Source organism: Panthera tigris, chromosome D1, assembly GCF_018350195.1.
Source record: "Panthera tigris isolate Pti1 chromosome D1, P.tigris_Pti1_mat1.1, whole genome shotgun sequence".
NCBI lineage: Eukaryota > Metazoa > Chordata > Mammalia > Carnivora > Felidae > Panthera > Panthera tigris.
In genome coordinates this window covers 13,164,995-13,181,091 of record NC_056669.1, presented here as the reverse complement: position 1 = coordinate 13,181,091, position 16,097 = coordinate 13,164,995, and the positions used below count along the sequence as shown (strand labels likewise).

The 16,097-nt window shown below is 41.8% G+C and overlaps 1 protein-coding gene across 5 annotated transcripts in view; it reads left to right on the top strand.

Moving 5' to 3' along the window:
* CADM1 (cell adhesion molecule 1) overlaps window positions 1–16,097 on the top strand; it is a 329,180-nt gene that overhangs the window by 250,815 nt on the left and 62,268 nt on the right. For all 5 annotated transcript variants that reach the window (XM_042959431.1, XM_042959430.1, XM_042959429.1 and 2 more), the window contains exons 2-3: window positions 11,312–11,458; window positions 13,016–13,168. In XM_042959431.1, the coding sequence (XP_042815365.1) occupies window positions 11,312–11,458; window positions 13,016–13,168 (300 nt within the window). The remainder of the gene's footprint in view (window positions 1–11,311; window positions 11,459–13,015; window positions 13,169–16,097) is intronic.

Here is a 16,097-nt window from a genome sequence, read left to right as displayed (position 1 = left end):
GAAGCTACTTGGCTTCCTGGTAGGAGATGTGAGTAAGTTGAATGTCGCAGCATTATTCAGCACGATGATTATCATGGGTTTACAGCTGTTTCTTGCACAAACCATATTACACACACTCGGCGTACTCTCTAGAATGAGAATATGAAACCTCCATCCCCTCCCATCTCCTCGTTTTCTGTTTCTGGTAGTAATGTCAGTTGAAGCTGACATTCACTCTAAGTCCATATCTGATGTGTTCCAACTGATATCCTCACTCGCTTGTCCTGTCGGCTCTAAGCTTTGAATTTGGAAGATTTTCAATGGCTCTTGTTGGCAGGGAAAATGAACGAGGAGATGTAGAGAGAGGCTTGCTGTTGCAGCCAAATTTCAGTCACGTAGATTGTCAATACTAATGAACACCCTCGAAGCAGATACTGTAAATGCTTGAAGGTGCAGTTGAGCTGTCTTTGAATTCGGACCCTTTGGCGGAGCAGGCATCTTTCCGCTAAATACCGAAGGGCCAGTGTTTAGGCTGTGGGTATAGAGCACGTAGAGCTCATTTTATGAGTGTTGCGATATTAGAACGCACTGATTGCTGCTAAGCTTCCCTTATGTGCTTAGAGTATTACTTTAGTTTTATTCCTAAATCACAGAAATGAGATACAGTAGATTCTTCCAGTAGTTCCCCTCTGTTCTTTTGGCATCATAAAGCCTCATTAATATCGTGTAATTGTTAATAGCACCAGATCTAGAGTTAAATAGGCACGGGTTCGGATATCGGTTCCAACCACTCAATTAACCTCCCGAAATCTGTTTCCTCGTCTGTATAATGGGGAGGATGCTAAAATAAAATGAACCCCATATCGATTATTGTGAGGGATAAATGAGAAAATGTAAAGAAGCATAGCGCCTGGCACATAGAAAACATTTAAAAAATATATTAGCTATTGTTACCAGGCCGATGATTAAAATAATACCCCCTCAGGAAATAGTGGGAGCTTTCAGGATATTAAAAATTTTTTTAAATAATAATGAACACTGTGGAAAAGAAATAATTTGTTTCTCTTGCCTCTAGACTTGGAGGAAAGCCGTCACTTCCCTCTTCTTCCCTGTGTATAATAATTATTGTTACATGTTATAGCCTTGTGATTTTAAATATCTTATACTTATTGTTAGTCTTCTGACGTCCTGGAGGCAAATGTGAAGAAAAAAAGAAGAATCCGCTTTTAGTGAGTTCAAGCAAAAAATGACCCAAGTTTAATCATGGTACCTCTTATCAAAGGGAAAATGATATTAAATTAGGTGCTTAAAATCAGAGCATAAAAAATAAGCGAAGTACGTGGGCCCTCTTCATTGAGACTTGAGGTTGGAGTCCTAAGGAAATTCAATTTAAAGTACTTTACAGAGGAGCAGTTAGTAACCACAACTGTCACAGACAGGCTGCATCTCTAATCAGCTTGTGACTTAGGGGCATTGACAAATATCACTTACGTAATAGTAACCACAGTAGAGTAGGCCATCCACAGAGCCTTGAAATCCTAGATTTTTCGTTTGGTTAGGAAAAGAGGCAACATCGTATTTCCTTGCAGGGTGAGAGCTCACTGGAGGCCGTTGCAGCGTATGTTACAAATGGTTGGGCTGTTAATAGGTCTTCTGGGGTAAGAGAGAAGTCCAAGTTGCCTTGAGTCTTTTTAGGAATAATAGAACCTAATGTTTACATCTTCCTTTGTGGGTTTCCAAAAATTTCAGTATGTATTTTGAGTTTTAATCATGTAAATCTTCACCTTTCGTTATGAGTAGCATGTGGTTTGGGAAAGGCAGATAGCTCTGTATGTGAATTAAGATTGTCGATTCCCGTCATCCCAGGCCTGAGCTGGTGTGGACACAAGACCACCCTGCTGGAGGGTGTGAGAGCCTGCGTTTTGTCAGCTACCAGCTTCTGTCTCCAGGATCCCTCCCTGGTGGGATAGGATTTTCTTCCCCAATAGCCCATGCGCACAGACAGCAGAATTTCACACGCCCAGCTCTCCCTCTACAAAGTCGTCATTTGATCTATCCCAGGGAATAGAATATCATATTATCAGTTCATTAGCAGAGCGGTTGAGGCACAAGATCAACAGTTGGCCTTCACATTTTGTCTAAGAGAAATAATCTGTTTTGAAATGCTGGAACACCACCCAGCTTTGAATTGCTGTGGAGCAGCTCAGTCTAAAACTGTTCATTTTTTTTCTTCTTTTGCCATAAACGAGCATCACAGAATCAAATCCATTGAGAAGAAACTACTTGCTTTGCCAACACAATTAGTTTTGTAAGAAGCCTCTGTCTTCAGATCGTTCTCCTCCAAAGTCCAAGTTGGATGGCGGTCGTTATTTTTTAATGAACATTTTTAAGAGCCCCCTTTCTCCCAAGAGCCTCTAAGCAGATTTAGCAGGCTTAGAAGGCCTCTTCCCACAGGGTGACTTCATTGCCGTCCTAACCAGCAAATAAAAGTGACTTTTCGACGTCGAGGGTTCTTTTTTTAATTCTCGTAAAACCTGTCTGCCGGGGGGAGTTTTTCTTCAGGGTTGGGCTCTCCTCCCTCCAAAAACAGATGCCATCTTTCTCATCAGCCAAAAGCCACAAAACCTGCCCAGCTATGAAAAGGAAGTCGTGGCGAAAACAAGTCTAGGATTTTCACCTTTCAGTGTAAAGAGCCAAACAATTCAGTGATTATTACTCTTTTTTATAGTTTATTTGTACGTTCATTTCTTTGATTGCCCTTCGTTTCCTTGATAAGCGAAATTTAGTGGAAAAGCTGGTTCTAGTCCTTAGTGGATGGCTAGGACTGCCGATAAACATCATCATAGAGGGGATTGCACCTCTCCATTTTATGGGATGCAGCAGCTTAGACCTTAAGAGTCATAATTGCTTGGCCCCTTTAGTGCTGGGGGCTCTGATTAAAAAGTCCTATTGAGCCCAGAGTCTTTTAACAGGAAGGCAGCTAATGTGATGGTTACAATTGAAATAGCACAGGCACAGACACTCTAAGTACTTTCTTTTGTCCCTGTCTTCCTTGGAAAGAGTTTTCACACCTCTAATCAATGTTTCCTTTCACACAAGAGATTCCCCTCCTATATGTAAATACCAGTTGGACTGTGCTTGACCTCAGCTCTTCAGCCCTAATGTTGAAAACCAATAGACACAAAGGTAAAAACAGCTTGATTTAAAGTTAAGACTCTGGGCGCCTTTGGTTCCGCATGGATCGGGGATCGCTCTCTTGGAAGCAAAGAGCAGAAACAGCAACTCTTGCAAATGAGGTAGTACAAGATTAAAGGATTTCATGGGGACAGGGGGAACTTAACGTAATTCTTTAAAATAACGTTTTGTCCTCTTTTAAAACCCGATGGCTCCGGTTTCTAAGTTGATGGCGGAATTATCCAAAATCTTTTTACCAGGTAAATGTTGTTGGCCTTGGATACATCAAAAATTAGCCTTGGGAACCGTGGAGGTAAAATCTGGCAGTGCTGTTTCATAGCTACCCCTTCCAAAAGCAGCTTCAAAATACAAGGGATTTGCAAGCCCTGAGATTTGCAGAACTGGACCTTTGTATAACTTGGTGTGGTTGATGTTTAGTTAGACCCTGAGCGGAACGCGTTGTGGCCAGCCATGGCCACCAGCATCAGTATTCTTGGCTGATCTCCCATTATGTGCATTTTGGAGTTAAAGGTGAAATTCCATCTTTAACCCCCTTGTGGTTTTCTGAACAGTGATTGATGAACCAGATGTGATTCCCTGCAGACTTTTCAAAGGGTGGATGAAGGATGGAATTTCAGCCTTTTTTTTTTTTAAACCAGGCCTTTTGCTTAATACAGCTTTTTAAATTAATGTCCTTTTTTGAATGCCAAGAAAACAAAGGGAATTTCTCAGGGTGCATGCAGCCTGACACAATAGGCCTTAATTGGTGTCAAGGAGATGTTACGATGAATGGGGAAATGCCCATTTAGCTGATAAGCCTGAAAAGTGGAGCCTTGTTACGAGCTGTCATCTCAACGTGTATTTAAACTATAGCAAAACTGAAACATATTTGCCATATAGATCATAATGACTCCAAAGGAGCCATTATACTCTATTATGTAATTACATAATCAAAGCATGCATAGTAATCAGCTTTTGGAATTCAATGCTAATCAAACATACCTATAGTATGTGTTTAAGCTAAAATAGAGAGCGTTAATTTGCCATTAGTCAACTAAACAAGAATGTGTATACAGAATATTCATGAATAGCTTAATGTGGTGTCAGATGATATTTTTTTGTTTTGTATTCAGGGGAAATCAACAATTTTAATTGAAGAAAAAACCAGCACTGAGGAAGATTACTCTTTAGCTTGCCGTTCAAAAATTTGCCTCACCTTTTTTTAACTGATTATAAAAGGAGATTAGATTAAATTCGGTGTATTTTTCCTTCCAGAAGCTCAAGTGACAGGACACTAATTCTATTGTAGGAGATTCTTAATGAGATCCTGACCATCTCCATACCGTAGGATATATAGCGTTCTAGATGCTACCTGTAAAACAAAGCTTAAAAAAACAAAACAAACAAAAAAAAAACCTTGAGCATCTATCACTTCCGTAATTAGAAACAAATCCATAAATGTTATTCAGAAATAGCCAAGAACAGAAATACCTTGGTGACCCGTTAGGAGATGTGGCCTCTGCTTTTGGCCGGGCCTCAGTATCTTCATCCATGAAATGAGAGCGTCAATCCCCCCGTTCCTTTCAGTTCTGTTGACCTTTGATTTCACAAGCGTTCTGTGAAGAAGAAGGGGACACAAATGAAATGTTTTGGTCGATGTTGCAGTTATTTGTGGACTCGGTTTATTCGAACTCCAGGCTTATGAGCCGTGCAGTTCGCATTCGTAATTACTTTGACCAGGAGTAGCAGTCCTTGGAACAGACAATCGACATATTTCAACTTCACTGTTTGGGATAGCAGAACATGGACGGGGATCAAAAAGGTTAAGAGAAGCTTTGTAAACAGCAGACGGATTGAATGCTTTTGATTTTAAATAAATATTCAAGTATCCACAAAGGTTGAAGTATCACCTCTCTCTGAAATAAAGAATTATATTTATGTTGAAGTGGTCTTGCCCTTAACCTTGGTGCATGCTGATGGACTCCTCCTTTTGGACACTGGTTCTCACTGTCTCTCGTCTACACTTTGGATGACTGAAAACGTTCCTGTAATGTTTAAATGGGACTAAACTCTTTCATCAAGAGCCTTCGTGGCTTGAACTTCAAATAATTTATTTTCAAATTACTTTTACTGTAATTCTTATTAATTCAAATAGGTTTCTGATTTGATATAAAACGCTGTAAATGCAAGGAACAGTTTAATGAATTGAAAGATAGGATTGAGTCTTTTAAAGGAAATGTACAAAATATGCTGACAATAATTGCTTAGATAGAAATCAAATCTTAATGGCTTTGTTAATGATTTGTCGTGAACACTGTGTTTACGTTGACTTGGGGGAACATACGCATTTAGAAAGATTTTTTTTCCCTCTGGGTTTCAACAGAATCTTAATTTTCTTTTCCTGAGATGTACTCATTTCCAGTGCTAGCTCTCAGAAGCGTCCCAGGAATCACCAGGCCTCTGTTGGTGATGGTTTTGTTTGGGTAGAGGTAAGGGTTGGGCACATACTTTAACATGGTTATAAAAATGGGGATCTCATGGAAAGGAGAATGGAGGAAAGCCATTTGAAACTTTAAGACACAGAGGGCTCCAGATGCCTGGGTGGCTCAGTCAGTTGAGCGTCCAACTTCGGCTCAGGTCATGATCTCGTGGTTCGTGAGTTCGAGCCCCACGTTGGACTCTGTGCTGACAGCTCAGAGCCTAGAGCCTGCTTCAGATTCTGTGTCTCTCTCTGCCCCTCCCCTGCTCACGCTGTGTGTGTGTGTCTCTCTCTCTCTCTCAAAAATAAAATAAACATTGGAAAAAAAATTTTTTAAAGACACAGAGGGCTCACAGACTAATAAAATATAAAGTTCTCATAAACAAGTTTTTTGACTCTTTGGAAAGTCTAAACTTAGATACCTCTTAGAGGAGAAGAATTCATACTCCTGAGCCTTTAATTAGGGCAAAATTTCCAGAACTGTGGTGGCTCCTTGAAGTTAACGGCTACGTTGATCATTGGCAGGATTTTTTTTTTCAACAATCTGTATTTTTGGTTTGACTTTTGCCTATTTTGATAGACAACCTGACTGTGCTGATTTAATGTGAGGTTCAGTCTAACATATAGCAGAGTTGGGGGGATTAAAAAGGTTTCCCTGATATGATTTTGCTACTGAAGGAGTAGGTCAGGGGACTCTATTTGCTCTTTCTCTGGGCAAACTATCTTCCCACTTAAGAGTGCTCAGCGTTCCTCAGTGTCAGAGTTTACATAGTTGCCATAGTATAAACCAAATTCTGTTCTAACTATGACTTGCCCTTTTATTATAGACTTGACTGGAGAGACTCCCCCGGTGTAAATGAAGTGCTTTCTTGATCAACAGCCAGGCCGCGGGGGCGAGCTCTCGGTGCTGGCCAATGCCCGCCATGCACCGGTAATAAAGGCATTCTCCAGGGGCAAAGTGTGCTGAGTGCTGAAAGAGAGAAGCGGTAGTAAACAAGGTGTTTTACATTCAGGACAGTTTCTCTCTCATCTTGAAGTGTGTAATTGTGTTCTGGATAAATTATGGAAATAAAAAAAAAAATATCAGAAGTTGCTCGTAGGGAAATAACCCTCTTTAAAGGCAAGTAAATTTTCCAAGGCTGAGCCAGTAGAACCTTGGCAGCCGATCCCGATGTTGGCTGGCTAAAAACTACAAACCGTATGGGGCCAGAGAAGCTGACGGAACTGGGTTCGAACACCAGCTCCGACACTTAGCTGACTTACGCTAGGAGACTTGTTTGAATGTTTCTGGGTCTCAGGTTCTTAGTCTCTGACGTGGGGATATTGAGAACTCCAGGAGTTTGAGAGGGAAACGTGTGCAGAGCGACCAGCACAGTGCCTAGCACTGTATAGACGTGTGCTCCCTTCCCCCTTTCTCATCTGGGCTTCTGGCTTTGAGATTTGCCCCGTCACCCCCTTCAGGTGGCCGTATTGTGGATGGAGTAGAATCCAGTCAGTGCTAGTGTGTGGTGTAACGCCATTTAAATAGAGCTTCTAGCAAAATGAGGTTTCAGGAAAGAATCCATGAGTTAAGCCACTTGAATAAGGGATTTATAAGCCAACGGCACCCCCACCCTCCCTCCAGCCCTAACCAACCCCGCTGAAATGGTCTTTACTAATCAAAAAAAAATTTTTTTCTTTTCTTAGACAATGTGCTTTGTCTGTCTTGTGAATAAATGTCCCAGCAACTTCTAGTTTACTACGGGAAACTTGCTCTTGAGTGAACAGGCTTCTCCAGTGCCAGTGTTGTGTTTTTAGAAATTGGGGGTGGGGGGGGTGGGGGTAGCAAATAGAGAAGTTATAGAGAATACTATTATTGGTATAAATTAAAATCCACTTTGATTCTGTCTCCTAAACCTCACCCGTGTACACGAATTAGCAGTCAAAAATGTCTATACATGTCAGACATTGTTCCGCCCTTAAAATAAATTACCTTGCTGTTAACACCCTTATTTAATGGCGACAGTATATTGTACTTACTTGATTTCTTTTGCCCAGAACATGTGCTGTTTCTGCCTTGACAGTACATCTGCTAATTGAGTTTTAGAAAATCAGCAAGGTTTTTTTTTTTAAGTGGATTATTTAAGAAAGGCACCTATGTTGCCTGCGTGTACCCTTCTACTCCAGATCAAGTTGTGTTTTGCAACAACCTAATTGTCATGATATCTGTTTCAAGGGGAAATTTATCAAGTCACAGTGCACCCTTCTGTTTGGAAGAAATATTTGAGGCTGTGAGCAGAAATTATTTTTACCTAAAGGCTTCAGGCAGTTAAGAGTACTGACATACATATATTCTCATCACTGCCATTCACTTTCTTTGCCTCAAATAAATAGGTCATTATTACCCCGTTGCGGCCATCTTACGGCATCTCAAAGTATGGAGATCTGTTTAATATAACTGCTGTCCAGCTGATCCGTATAATTTATTGGTGATTTTTGCAGTGACGTTCTTGGGCCACCGTCAGCCAAGGCGCTTTGATCTCTTTGAGCAAAATATTTCACTATCGCTTGTAATTTTTTAACATTAGTATTATGACCATGTTAACATAGCTAGGAACCGTCATTTTCGGAGACATTGGATTTTAGGTTGGCTTTAGCAGTTACAAAAAATAACACAGTAATGATGATGGTACCACCATGGATTTGCAGAGCACATTCTCTGCCCGCACACACAAGGGCAAAAACTCTACCTGAATGATTTACTCAGTGACAACACAGTAAAGGGATCTGGTCTTATGTTACTTAACTCTGAGTAATAATTAAGAATGTTCAGGCTTTTTGGGGAGCCTGGGTGGCTCAGTCGGTTAAGCGACTGACTCTTGATTTCGGCTCAGGTCACTGTCTCATGGTTTGTGAGTTGGAGCCCCATGCCCCTTGCGGAGCCTGCTTGGGATTCTCTCTCTCCCTCTCTGCCCCTCCCTCCCCTTTCTCAAATAAACAGATAAATAAAAGTTAAAAAAAAAAAAAGAATGTTCAGACTTTTTAACAGACAAAACTCCTCTGATTCCGTTTTATTACCTTAATTGCTTAACACACAACATCACGGTCAACTTCTGTTTGTCCCCATCTCCTGTGCAAATGTTTGAGAGCCTTAACGTGGATGTAGACGCTATTCAGAAAGCATATACTAGCATGCCGAGGAAAGACTGAAATTAAATGGTATAGTTAGTTCCACAGAAACTGTTTTCTTAGGGTCCAGTGGAACTGCCACTGACTTTAATAAGTTCCAGTACCTACAAGGTAGTGGTGAGGAACTGTAAGGCCTTGATTTATGTTGAGGGGATTAAGGCCTATCACCAGCTAGCCTTTCTTTAGGTTCCTCCTATAAAGTGAAGATTCTTATTTATGTTGGCAATAGATTTCTTCAGGTAGAGGAAATCTCTGCCCATGGCCCAGTAGACCCCAGTGGACCCCATTTGGTATTCTGATCTCCTCAAGGCAGCTCCCATGACTTAAGACCGACACAGCTTTGGAAATGTGCGGTTTCACGTCTCCTTAGTTTTCTTACTGGATTGGGTTACCCCAAGGAAATTAGCGTGTTGTCCTTTCTGTACATACTCTTTCCAGGGCCGGTAAAGCCACCTTGAGAAGCTTGCTTGATTGGCAGGAATTCCCTTTTCCTTGTCCTTTTCTCAGATCTGGGACTACACCGCTCCCTCCAGCTGGCTTCTGAATTCCGTGTCTGTCCCAGTAATCCACAGAGGAAAAAATAAGAGTTCCTTTGTGGTTTTGGTTTTGGTTGTTTTGATCACGTCTTCTTTTTGTTGTTACTCTATAACATTGTTCAGCCCACTAAGCTTTCACTGCTGGATCAAGCTAGGGAATATTTACCCTCTCCGCTCACTGCCAGCCCTGGGGGCCTGCATTCGCACACCTAGGTTAATTCGGTTTACTCCTCGAGCACCAAGAGTTTTTGTTTTATCTGCGGCTCTAATAATTTTGTCCTTAACCCCTAGTCCTCTCCTTTCTAATCCTCTGTCAGAGGCTGGTCTGCTTCTAGGTGGATTTGGCTTAATGCCATCTCACACCCTTCTCACACTTCCTCGCTGTGTCCTGGCAAACAAGGATCCTTCAGCAGAAATACGATAGCAGGTGGATATCCTCCATTTACAACGATTGCATCTCTACTTATGCGCGCTCTCGCGCCCTCTCTCTCTCTCTCTTTTGCGATAGGATTTATTTTGACCTTTGTCTCTAAATGTGACAAAGTTGTTTTGGGGTTGTTGTTTTGTTTTGTATTTTGGCGGGAGGAGTGAATAAACCACCCTGATCTGTAATTACCTAGAGAGCTTGAGAGGAGGGAGTGTGAGCCTTCATTCTTGCACGCACACTACCCCCCAGCATGTGGAATTGCCTAATAAATGTTTGGATTTGACAACTACAGAAATGATGGTGATGAGGAGGGCAGCTCTCATTTATTCAGCTTTATAAGAAGCTAGACACAGTGCTAAACGCTTTATATTTATTACCTTTCTCAATCCTTCCAACAGCTCTGGGAGAGGGCTTTGAATTACTGTCCCCATTTTGCAGATGAGACACTGGCGCGGGGACTTGAAATAATTTACTTGAGATCATCCAGCCAAAAAGCAATCTTCCCGACCGACCTTTGTACATACCCATTGCCCATTCTGCATTTTTTGTTCCGTAAGTGAAGATTAGGTATCCATTCCCCTCCCCTCCCCTCCCCCCCCCCCCCCCACATTGCAGCCTCTGAAAGGTTGGGACGGGGTCCTGTATTTCTATATCCTCTGCTATCCCAGGTGCAGAATTGGACATTCAACAGTTGCTTCATCTTTTGCTATTGAACTGAATTCTGCTCTCCTCCTACCCGTGCTGTGGATCCTATGGGACATTCATGAGGCACGCTGGCCACTGTCACTAATCTTAGAAGCAACAAACTAGAGCAGATCTGGAGAGAAGCCCGTATCAGTGGATCTGTAACCTTTAACTTTTTGATGTGTTCTGAAAGAGATGTTCTGAGTGGCTAGATGGGCAAGCTGCAGAAGGGGCATGGTTTGGGACTGCCTGGGGCTTTCGGTGAGTCTGGAAGGTGTTAGTTTCTGAGAGCAGAGTAACAGACTGAACTGTAAGCTCTCCCAGGATTTGATGGAGATTCCAGAGAGTCCTAGCTGGGTAGGTCCTCACTCCCACTCAGTAAACAACTGACCTGCCTACACCTTGGGAACGTCGACAGCCACTAACAAGAGAAAGTTATTTACTGAGCCCTCCTCCCCTACTTCTATTAAGTGGTCCCTTGAGTTTTCTGTGAGGCGACCAAAGAGCTTAGCTCAAGGGCGTGTGAGCTGAGGTTGAGTATATGTTTCTCCCCCACTCCATTTGTGACAGCTGCAGCTTCTTAGAAAAGTGAATTCTCTGACCTTTCCGTACCTCTCCAACACACTCCTTAACTGGTATAAGATAGCGGAAGCTGGAACGTTGGCATCCCCACTTTTGAGAGCGCGTTGACTCCAGGCTAAGTTGCATTTGGCCCCTGGATCTCTCTGGGATGAGTGAGGGAGCCACACCAGTGTTGCTTCTGGAGTCCATTTTCTAACACACTTCTTGCTTCTCATTTTAACTGAGCCATGAGCCAAATTTTAATCGATGGAAATTCTTTTCTCCTTTTTTTTTTTTTTAAAGGTGATGGACAGAATTTGTTTACGAAAGACGTGACAGTGATCGAGGGAGAAGTTGCGACCATCAGCTGCCAAGTCAATAAGAGTGACGACTCTGTGATCCAGCTGCTGAATCCCAACAGGCAGACCATTTATTTCAGGGACTTCAGGCGTAAGTTTCCATCTCAATAGTATTAGATGGCAACTTTTTTTTTCCTACATGTTGTCTTGATAAAGAGATTGCCAAGGCCTCCTTTTCTAAATTTAATGTTAGATGCTTAAAGTTTAGTCAATTCTTCAGAGGGAAGAAGAGACATGCAATCATAATCTTTCTACTTAATAGAAACCTTGAATGGTCCCTTTTAAAAGTAAAGCGGTCTTACTTTGCAATAGGAATTGATTGTAGTAATTCAAGGTGAATTGCAATTGAGTCCCGGACACAACAACTCAAATAGGGTAAGGCAAAGAAAATATAGCATTCTGAAGGGTAATCTGTTTGGTTTGAAGATTGAAGTTTCCAAGGCAATCTGTGCCTATGGAGACAAAACCAAACTCTCCTATCACCATAGCCTCTGGTAGATGGAGGTTACCATGTGCTGGAACCTTACCGAATATGATATCACAGAAGGTAATCATTGAAACTCAATTGTATATCCTAGAAATGGTTCAGGTGGATGTCTGAGCTTAGCAAGACCAAGAGTCAGGTCTTTCAAAAAACTGCTCTTTGAGAACATCGGTACCTCATCAAAGCACATGTAGAGGAACGTCCCTTCCCATCTACTTGTCCCCCTCCTCCCCAACGCCCCAGAACATTCAGGAAGTGTGGAGTTGATAAACCCAAGGAGCATCTAAGAGGGTGAAGGAAGGTCAAAGGAGAGGAGCCAGTCATTCTTAAAGTGAATTTTGGTCATTATAAATGAATCTAGCCTTTGCCAAAATTAGTAGAAGGACTTTAAAGGTGAATGTTTGAAATGAATGAAAAGCCCACAAACATTACTTTTGTGGTGACTCTGATTTCCTACTTTATCCTCCTCTGTTTGCTGTTGTGAAGCTGAAGCTGAAGTTGGAAAACTGCAGGCAGGGCCTGAGGCTTTGGGAGGCCCTGGGTCGTGGGCTTCGGGAAGCTTCACCTCCAACCATACCAGATACAAAGATGCATCCAAGTTAAATGCAGATGGGATTGTTTTGTTGTAAAATGTTTTTAAATTGCTTCCATGTTGTTTTTCAAATTACTAATAATGATTTTTTGGGGGGTTTCATAATTTGGAAGCACTCTTTTTCAAGGGGAGTACATCCTAGTCCCTGGACGTCCAGAGGATCCTCACAGCCTGCCCTTCCTTCTGTTTTCATTTTGCTGAACTCCAATGGAAAATCTGATACGATTTATGAGCACGTGCTGAAAGTGACAGCAAGGAGCACATGTGCGTGTGCGTGGGTGTGGGCACGTGCCCGCACGTCTGTGTGTTTGCGCGTGCTCTTACACCCACAGGCCCCATGTGTGTCACTTTCCTTTCAGACAAGGTTATTTGTCTACGTGCAGTTATCGTTGAAGCCCAAAACAGTAATTCAGGAAGCATGAAGAAGTACCCAACAGGTGCCCAAAGACTTACTCGATTTTTCTACTCTGTAGCGGCCTTTCCAGTCACCTGACTTCCTCCTCCCCAAGGTAAGGAAAATGGATGGTCCGTCCGCTTCCTCCTAATCACTGCCTCTGTGTTTTGTCTCGCAGCTCTGAAGGACAGCAGGTTTCAGTTGCTGAATTTTTCTAGCAGTGAACTCAAAGTGTCGCTGACAAATGTCTCGATTTCGGATGAAGGAAGATACTTTTGCCAGCTCTACACTGACCCTCCCCAGGAAAGTTACACCACAATCACAGTGCTGGGTAAGAGACGCATGGGGCGCGTCCCGGGAAACGGAGTGGGGTGGCCCTTACTACCGATGGCTTCCAGCAACAAGGAAAAGGTTAATGGTTAATGTTGTTGCTGTTCAAGCCTGTTTTAGGAAGAATCACCACCCATCTTGCTGACTTTAAAAAATAGCCTCTTTTACCAAACACTCTAAGGAATGGCAATCAGCGGTCTTTATAGATTCCATGTGTTCTTGGGCTTGAACCCTCAAGCTTCAGAAGCAAAGATCAAGAGAAGTTAGAGCCCTCCGATGAGTCACTCACCACATGAAATGTCGTTGCTTCTAACTACCGGGATTTTTTTTTGTTGTTCTGTTCAAGGAAGGAGGAGATGGGCTACCACATCTCTACCCCATGGCAGAGCGCGGTTATAAAACCCGCTTAATGATTCTTTCTTCTGACTTACATCTCATTTAATATCGTTGATCTCCTTATCTTTGGCTTTCCTCACTGCCTTGTGTATTGCTTATGCTCTAGATTATGCTGTAAAAATCATACCCCATGAACACACACTTTGCCACAAATTGCAACCGTTGGCCATAAAAGAATTAAGAGTTTCTAGGGAGAGAAGGCTGATAATAAGCAAGGACTGTTGACAGGCTGCTAAGAACACCTCTAGTGAGTTGAATGTCTTCAGTTATGATCACCAGATTGTGATTTTCTGGAAATTCCCAGTAGCTACGTTTCCCTATTTATATTTTGATACAGTCAGCAGATATCCCTGTGTTGAAGATGGCCTGAGTTAGTCACCTTTTTTAGACAAAGCTGTATACCAGGACATAATACCAGCTGATGTGGATTTTTGAAACTGAGTTTTCAAGGACGTTCGCTCTAACATGAGGCAAGATCTCTGATTTACACCTTCAGAAAGATCATGAATCAAAGTCTATTTGAGGCGGCAGAGTGCAGGTTTTCAGTGTAATGATATGAAGATTAGAAGGAAAGATAAACATGAAGGACATTTTTGCTTAGTGTGTGTGAACATATATGTATTTATGGATTTATGCGTGGAGCTGCTGCCCCATTACTTTGTTTAAACACAGCTGTAGAAGGGAAAATACATTTTTTTTTATCCATTAAACTAAAACATGTTCCTAGCACTTACATACATGTTCTCGGTAAGAGGAACACTGATTTCAGGAAGTCACATTTCATGTCAGGTCATGCAGTTTCTAACGTGGTCTGTGTTTAATGGTAGATGGCTTTAACGGCTTTCAGAGGTACATGTCTGTCTTTAATTCTAGCCTTAACCCATATGAGATCTGTAGAAATAAGCATGGAAGGATGACTATTTTGGTATCGTGCAAAATCACATACATGCACTTGAAGTTTTCTGTCCACCTCATTGTTCAGAAGTATTTGAAAACACTGTTGGCTTTTTGGAGTAAGTCATTGGCTGCACAGACTCCAAACTGACCATCCGCCCATCGACCCGTCATCGTTTCTGGCCTTTCCACAAGAGTAACAGCAACAGAAGGGAATGAACTTGCAGCATTTTGAATTTTCAGGATATTTTTCTACATATACCTTTAAACACGACTATTTCACAGAGAGAAATGATAATAACAGAGACTAGCCATCTTGCCCCACTCACAAAGCACACGGGTAAGAATCTAGAATCACAGACCTTGAAACAGACCCCACTGTTCTGGCTCATATCCTTTGTGCCTTCTAGCCTAGGTTGTTCTTAATAAAATCCCAAATGCTGCCGTTTTAAGATTTTTCCCCAAAGGTGCACATCTTTTGTTTTCAGGAGCATAGCTGGCCACAGGCAAGCAGTGACTGCCTGTCAGTTTCCAGTATCTGGTACATTTGTTCTCAGACCCACTAGATCGGGCCCGTTTGACTGAATATGCCCAGTGGTTGGGAGTCAGCACAACGGCACTAGACTTTTGAGAGGCATTTATGCCTATAATCCTTCTGGAGGTCTGATTATTCTAGAGGTAATAGGTTCCTGCTTATATTGTGTGGAAGCATTAACTTAAACATACTTGGAAGTAACACTAGTCGATGCTCTCGCTGCAGATATTATGTGTTCATTTAGTATTCTTACCATTGAATTGACTGTAGGATTCTTTGACAGAGTGAGATTGTTATCATCAGTGTTTGAGTCTTTCATATTCCAAAATCTGACAATTTTCACTGGTACTCATCTTTTCAAACCTTTTTTCTAAGGTTTAGAATTTTCAGATATTCGAATGAATGAAGAGTGATCTATTAGTCTTTGTTTCTATCCATGCTTCTCTGAAAAGGACTCCATATAGGTACTCACACGGCTGTCTACCTTCTCGTTGAGTGGAAGACACTGCTTTTAGTGCATGTGCCTATTAGTTGTTGGAAGCATTCAGGAAAACCTTCAGCATAATTCTAAGAGCTCAGAGGTGGTTATTTGTTGGTTACTATGATGCGTATTTATGTTATCCGTGTAAAAACTGAAAACCCTCCAGTGATACTCTGCGTGCATTTGGGTGCCTTGTAGGATATCCATTCACTTCTTACACTTGTGTGAGTTGGTTCCTTTCGTAGTACAGGACTCTCTTTATACCAGTATTCAGGGAAACAGTGGCCCGAGAAATAGAATACGCCGCTTTAAGATAAATATAGTTACTGATAATAGTAGCTAATGTTATTACAGTCCTGTCCTTTTAAGATTAGTGTTCACTCTTAAGATTCCAGGAACAGAAGAACCTAATTATTTAAAAGGGTTTGGGAGTGAGATTTCACATACTGATCAGCTTTAAGACTCCTCTTTTGTTGTAATTAACGTGTGACTCATCTTGATATTGCGGATTTTTTTTTTTAATGTTGTAGGCGTTGATGTTTATAATGAGCACTTTTATAGATTTGAGGTTAGCTAAGAAGAACCTTGACATTTCTTTGCTATTTTCTAGTATTTCCCTTCTGT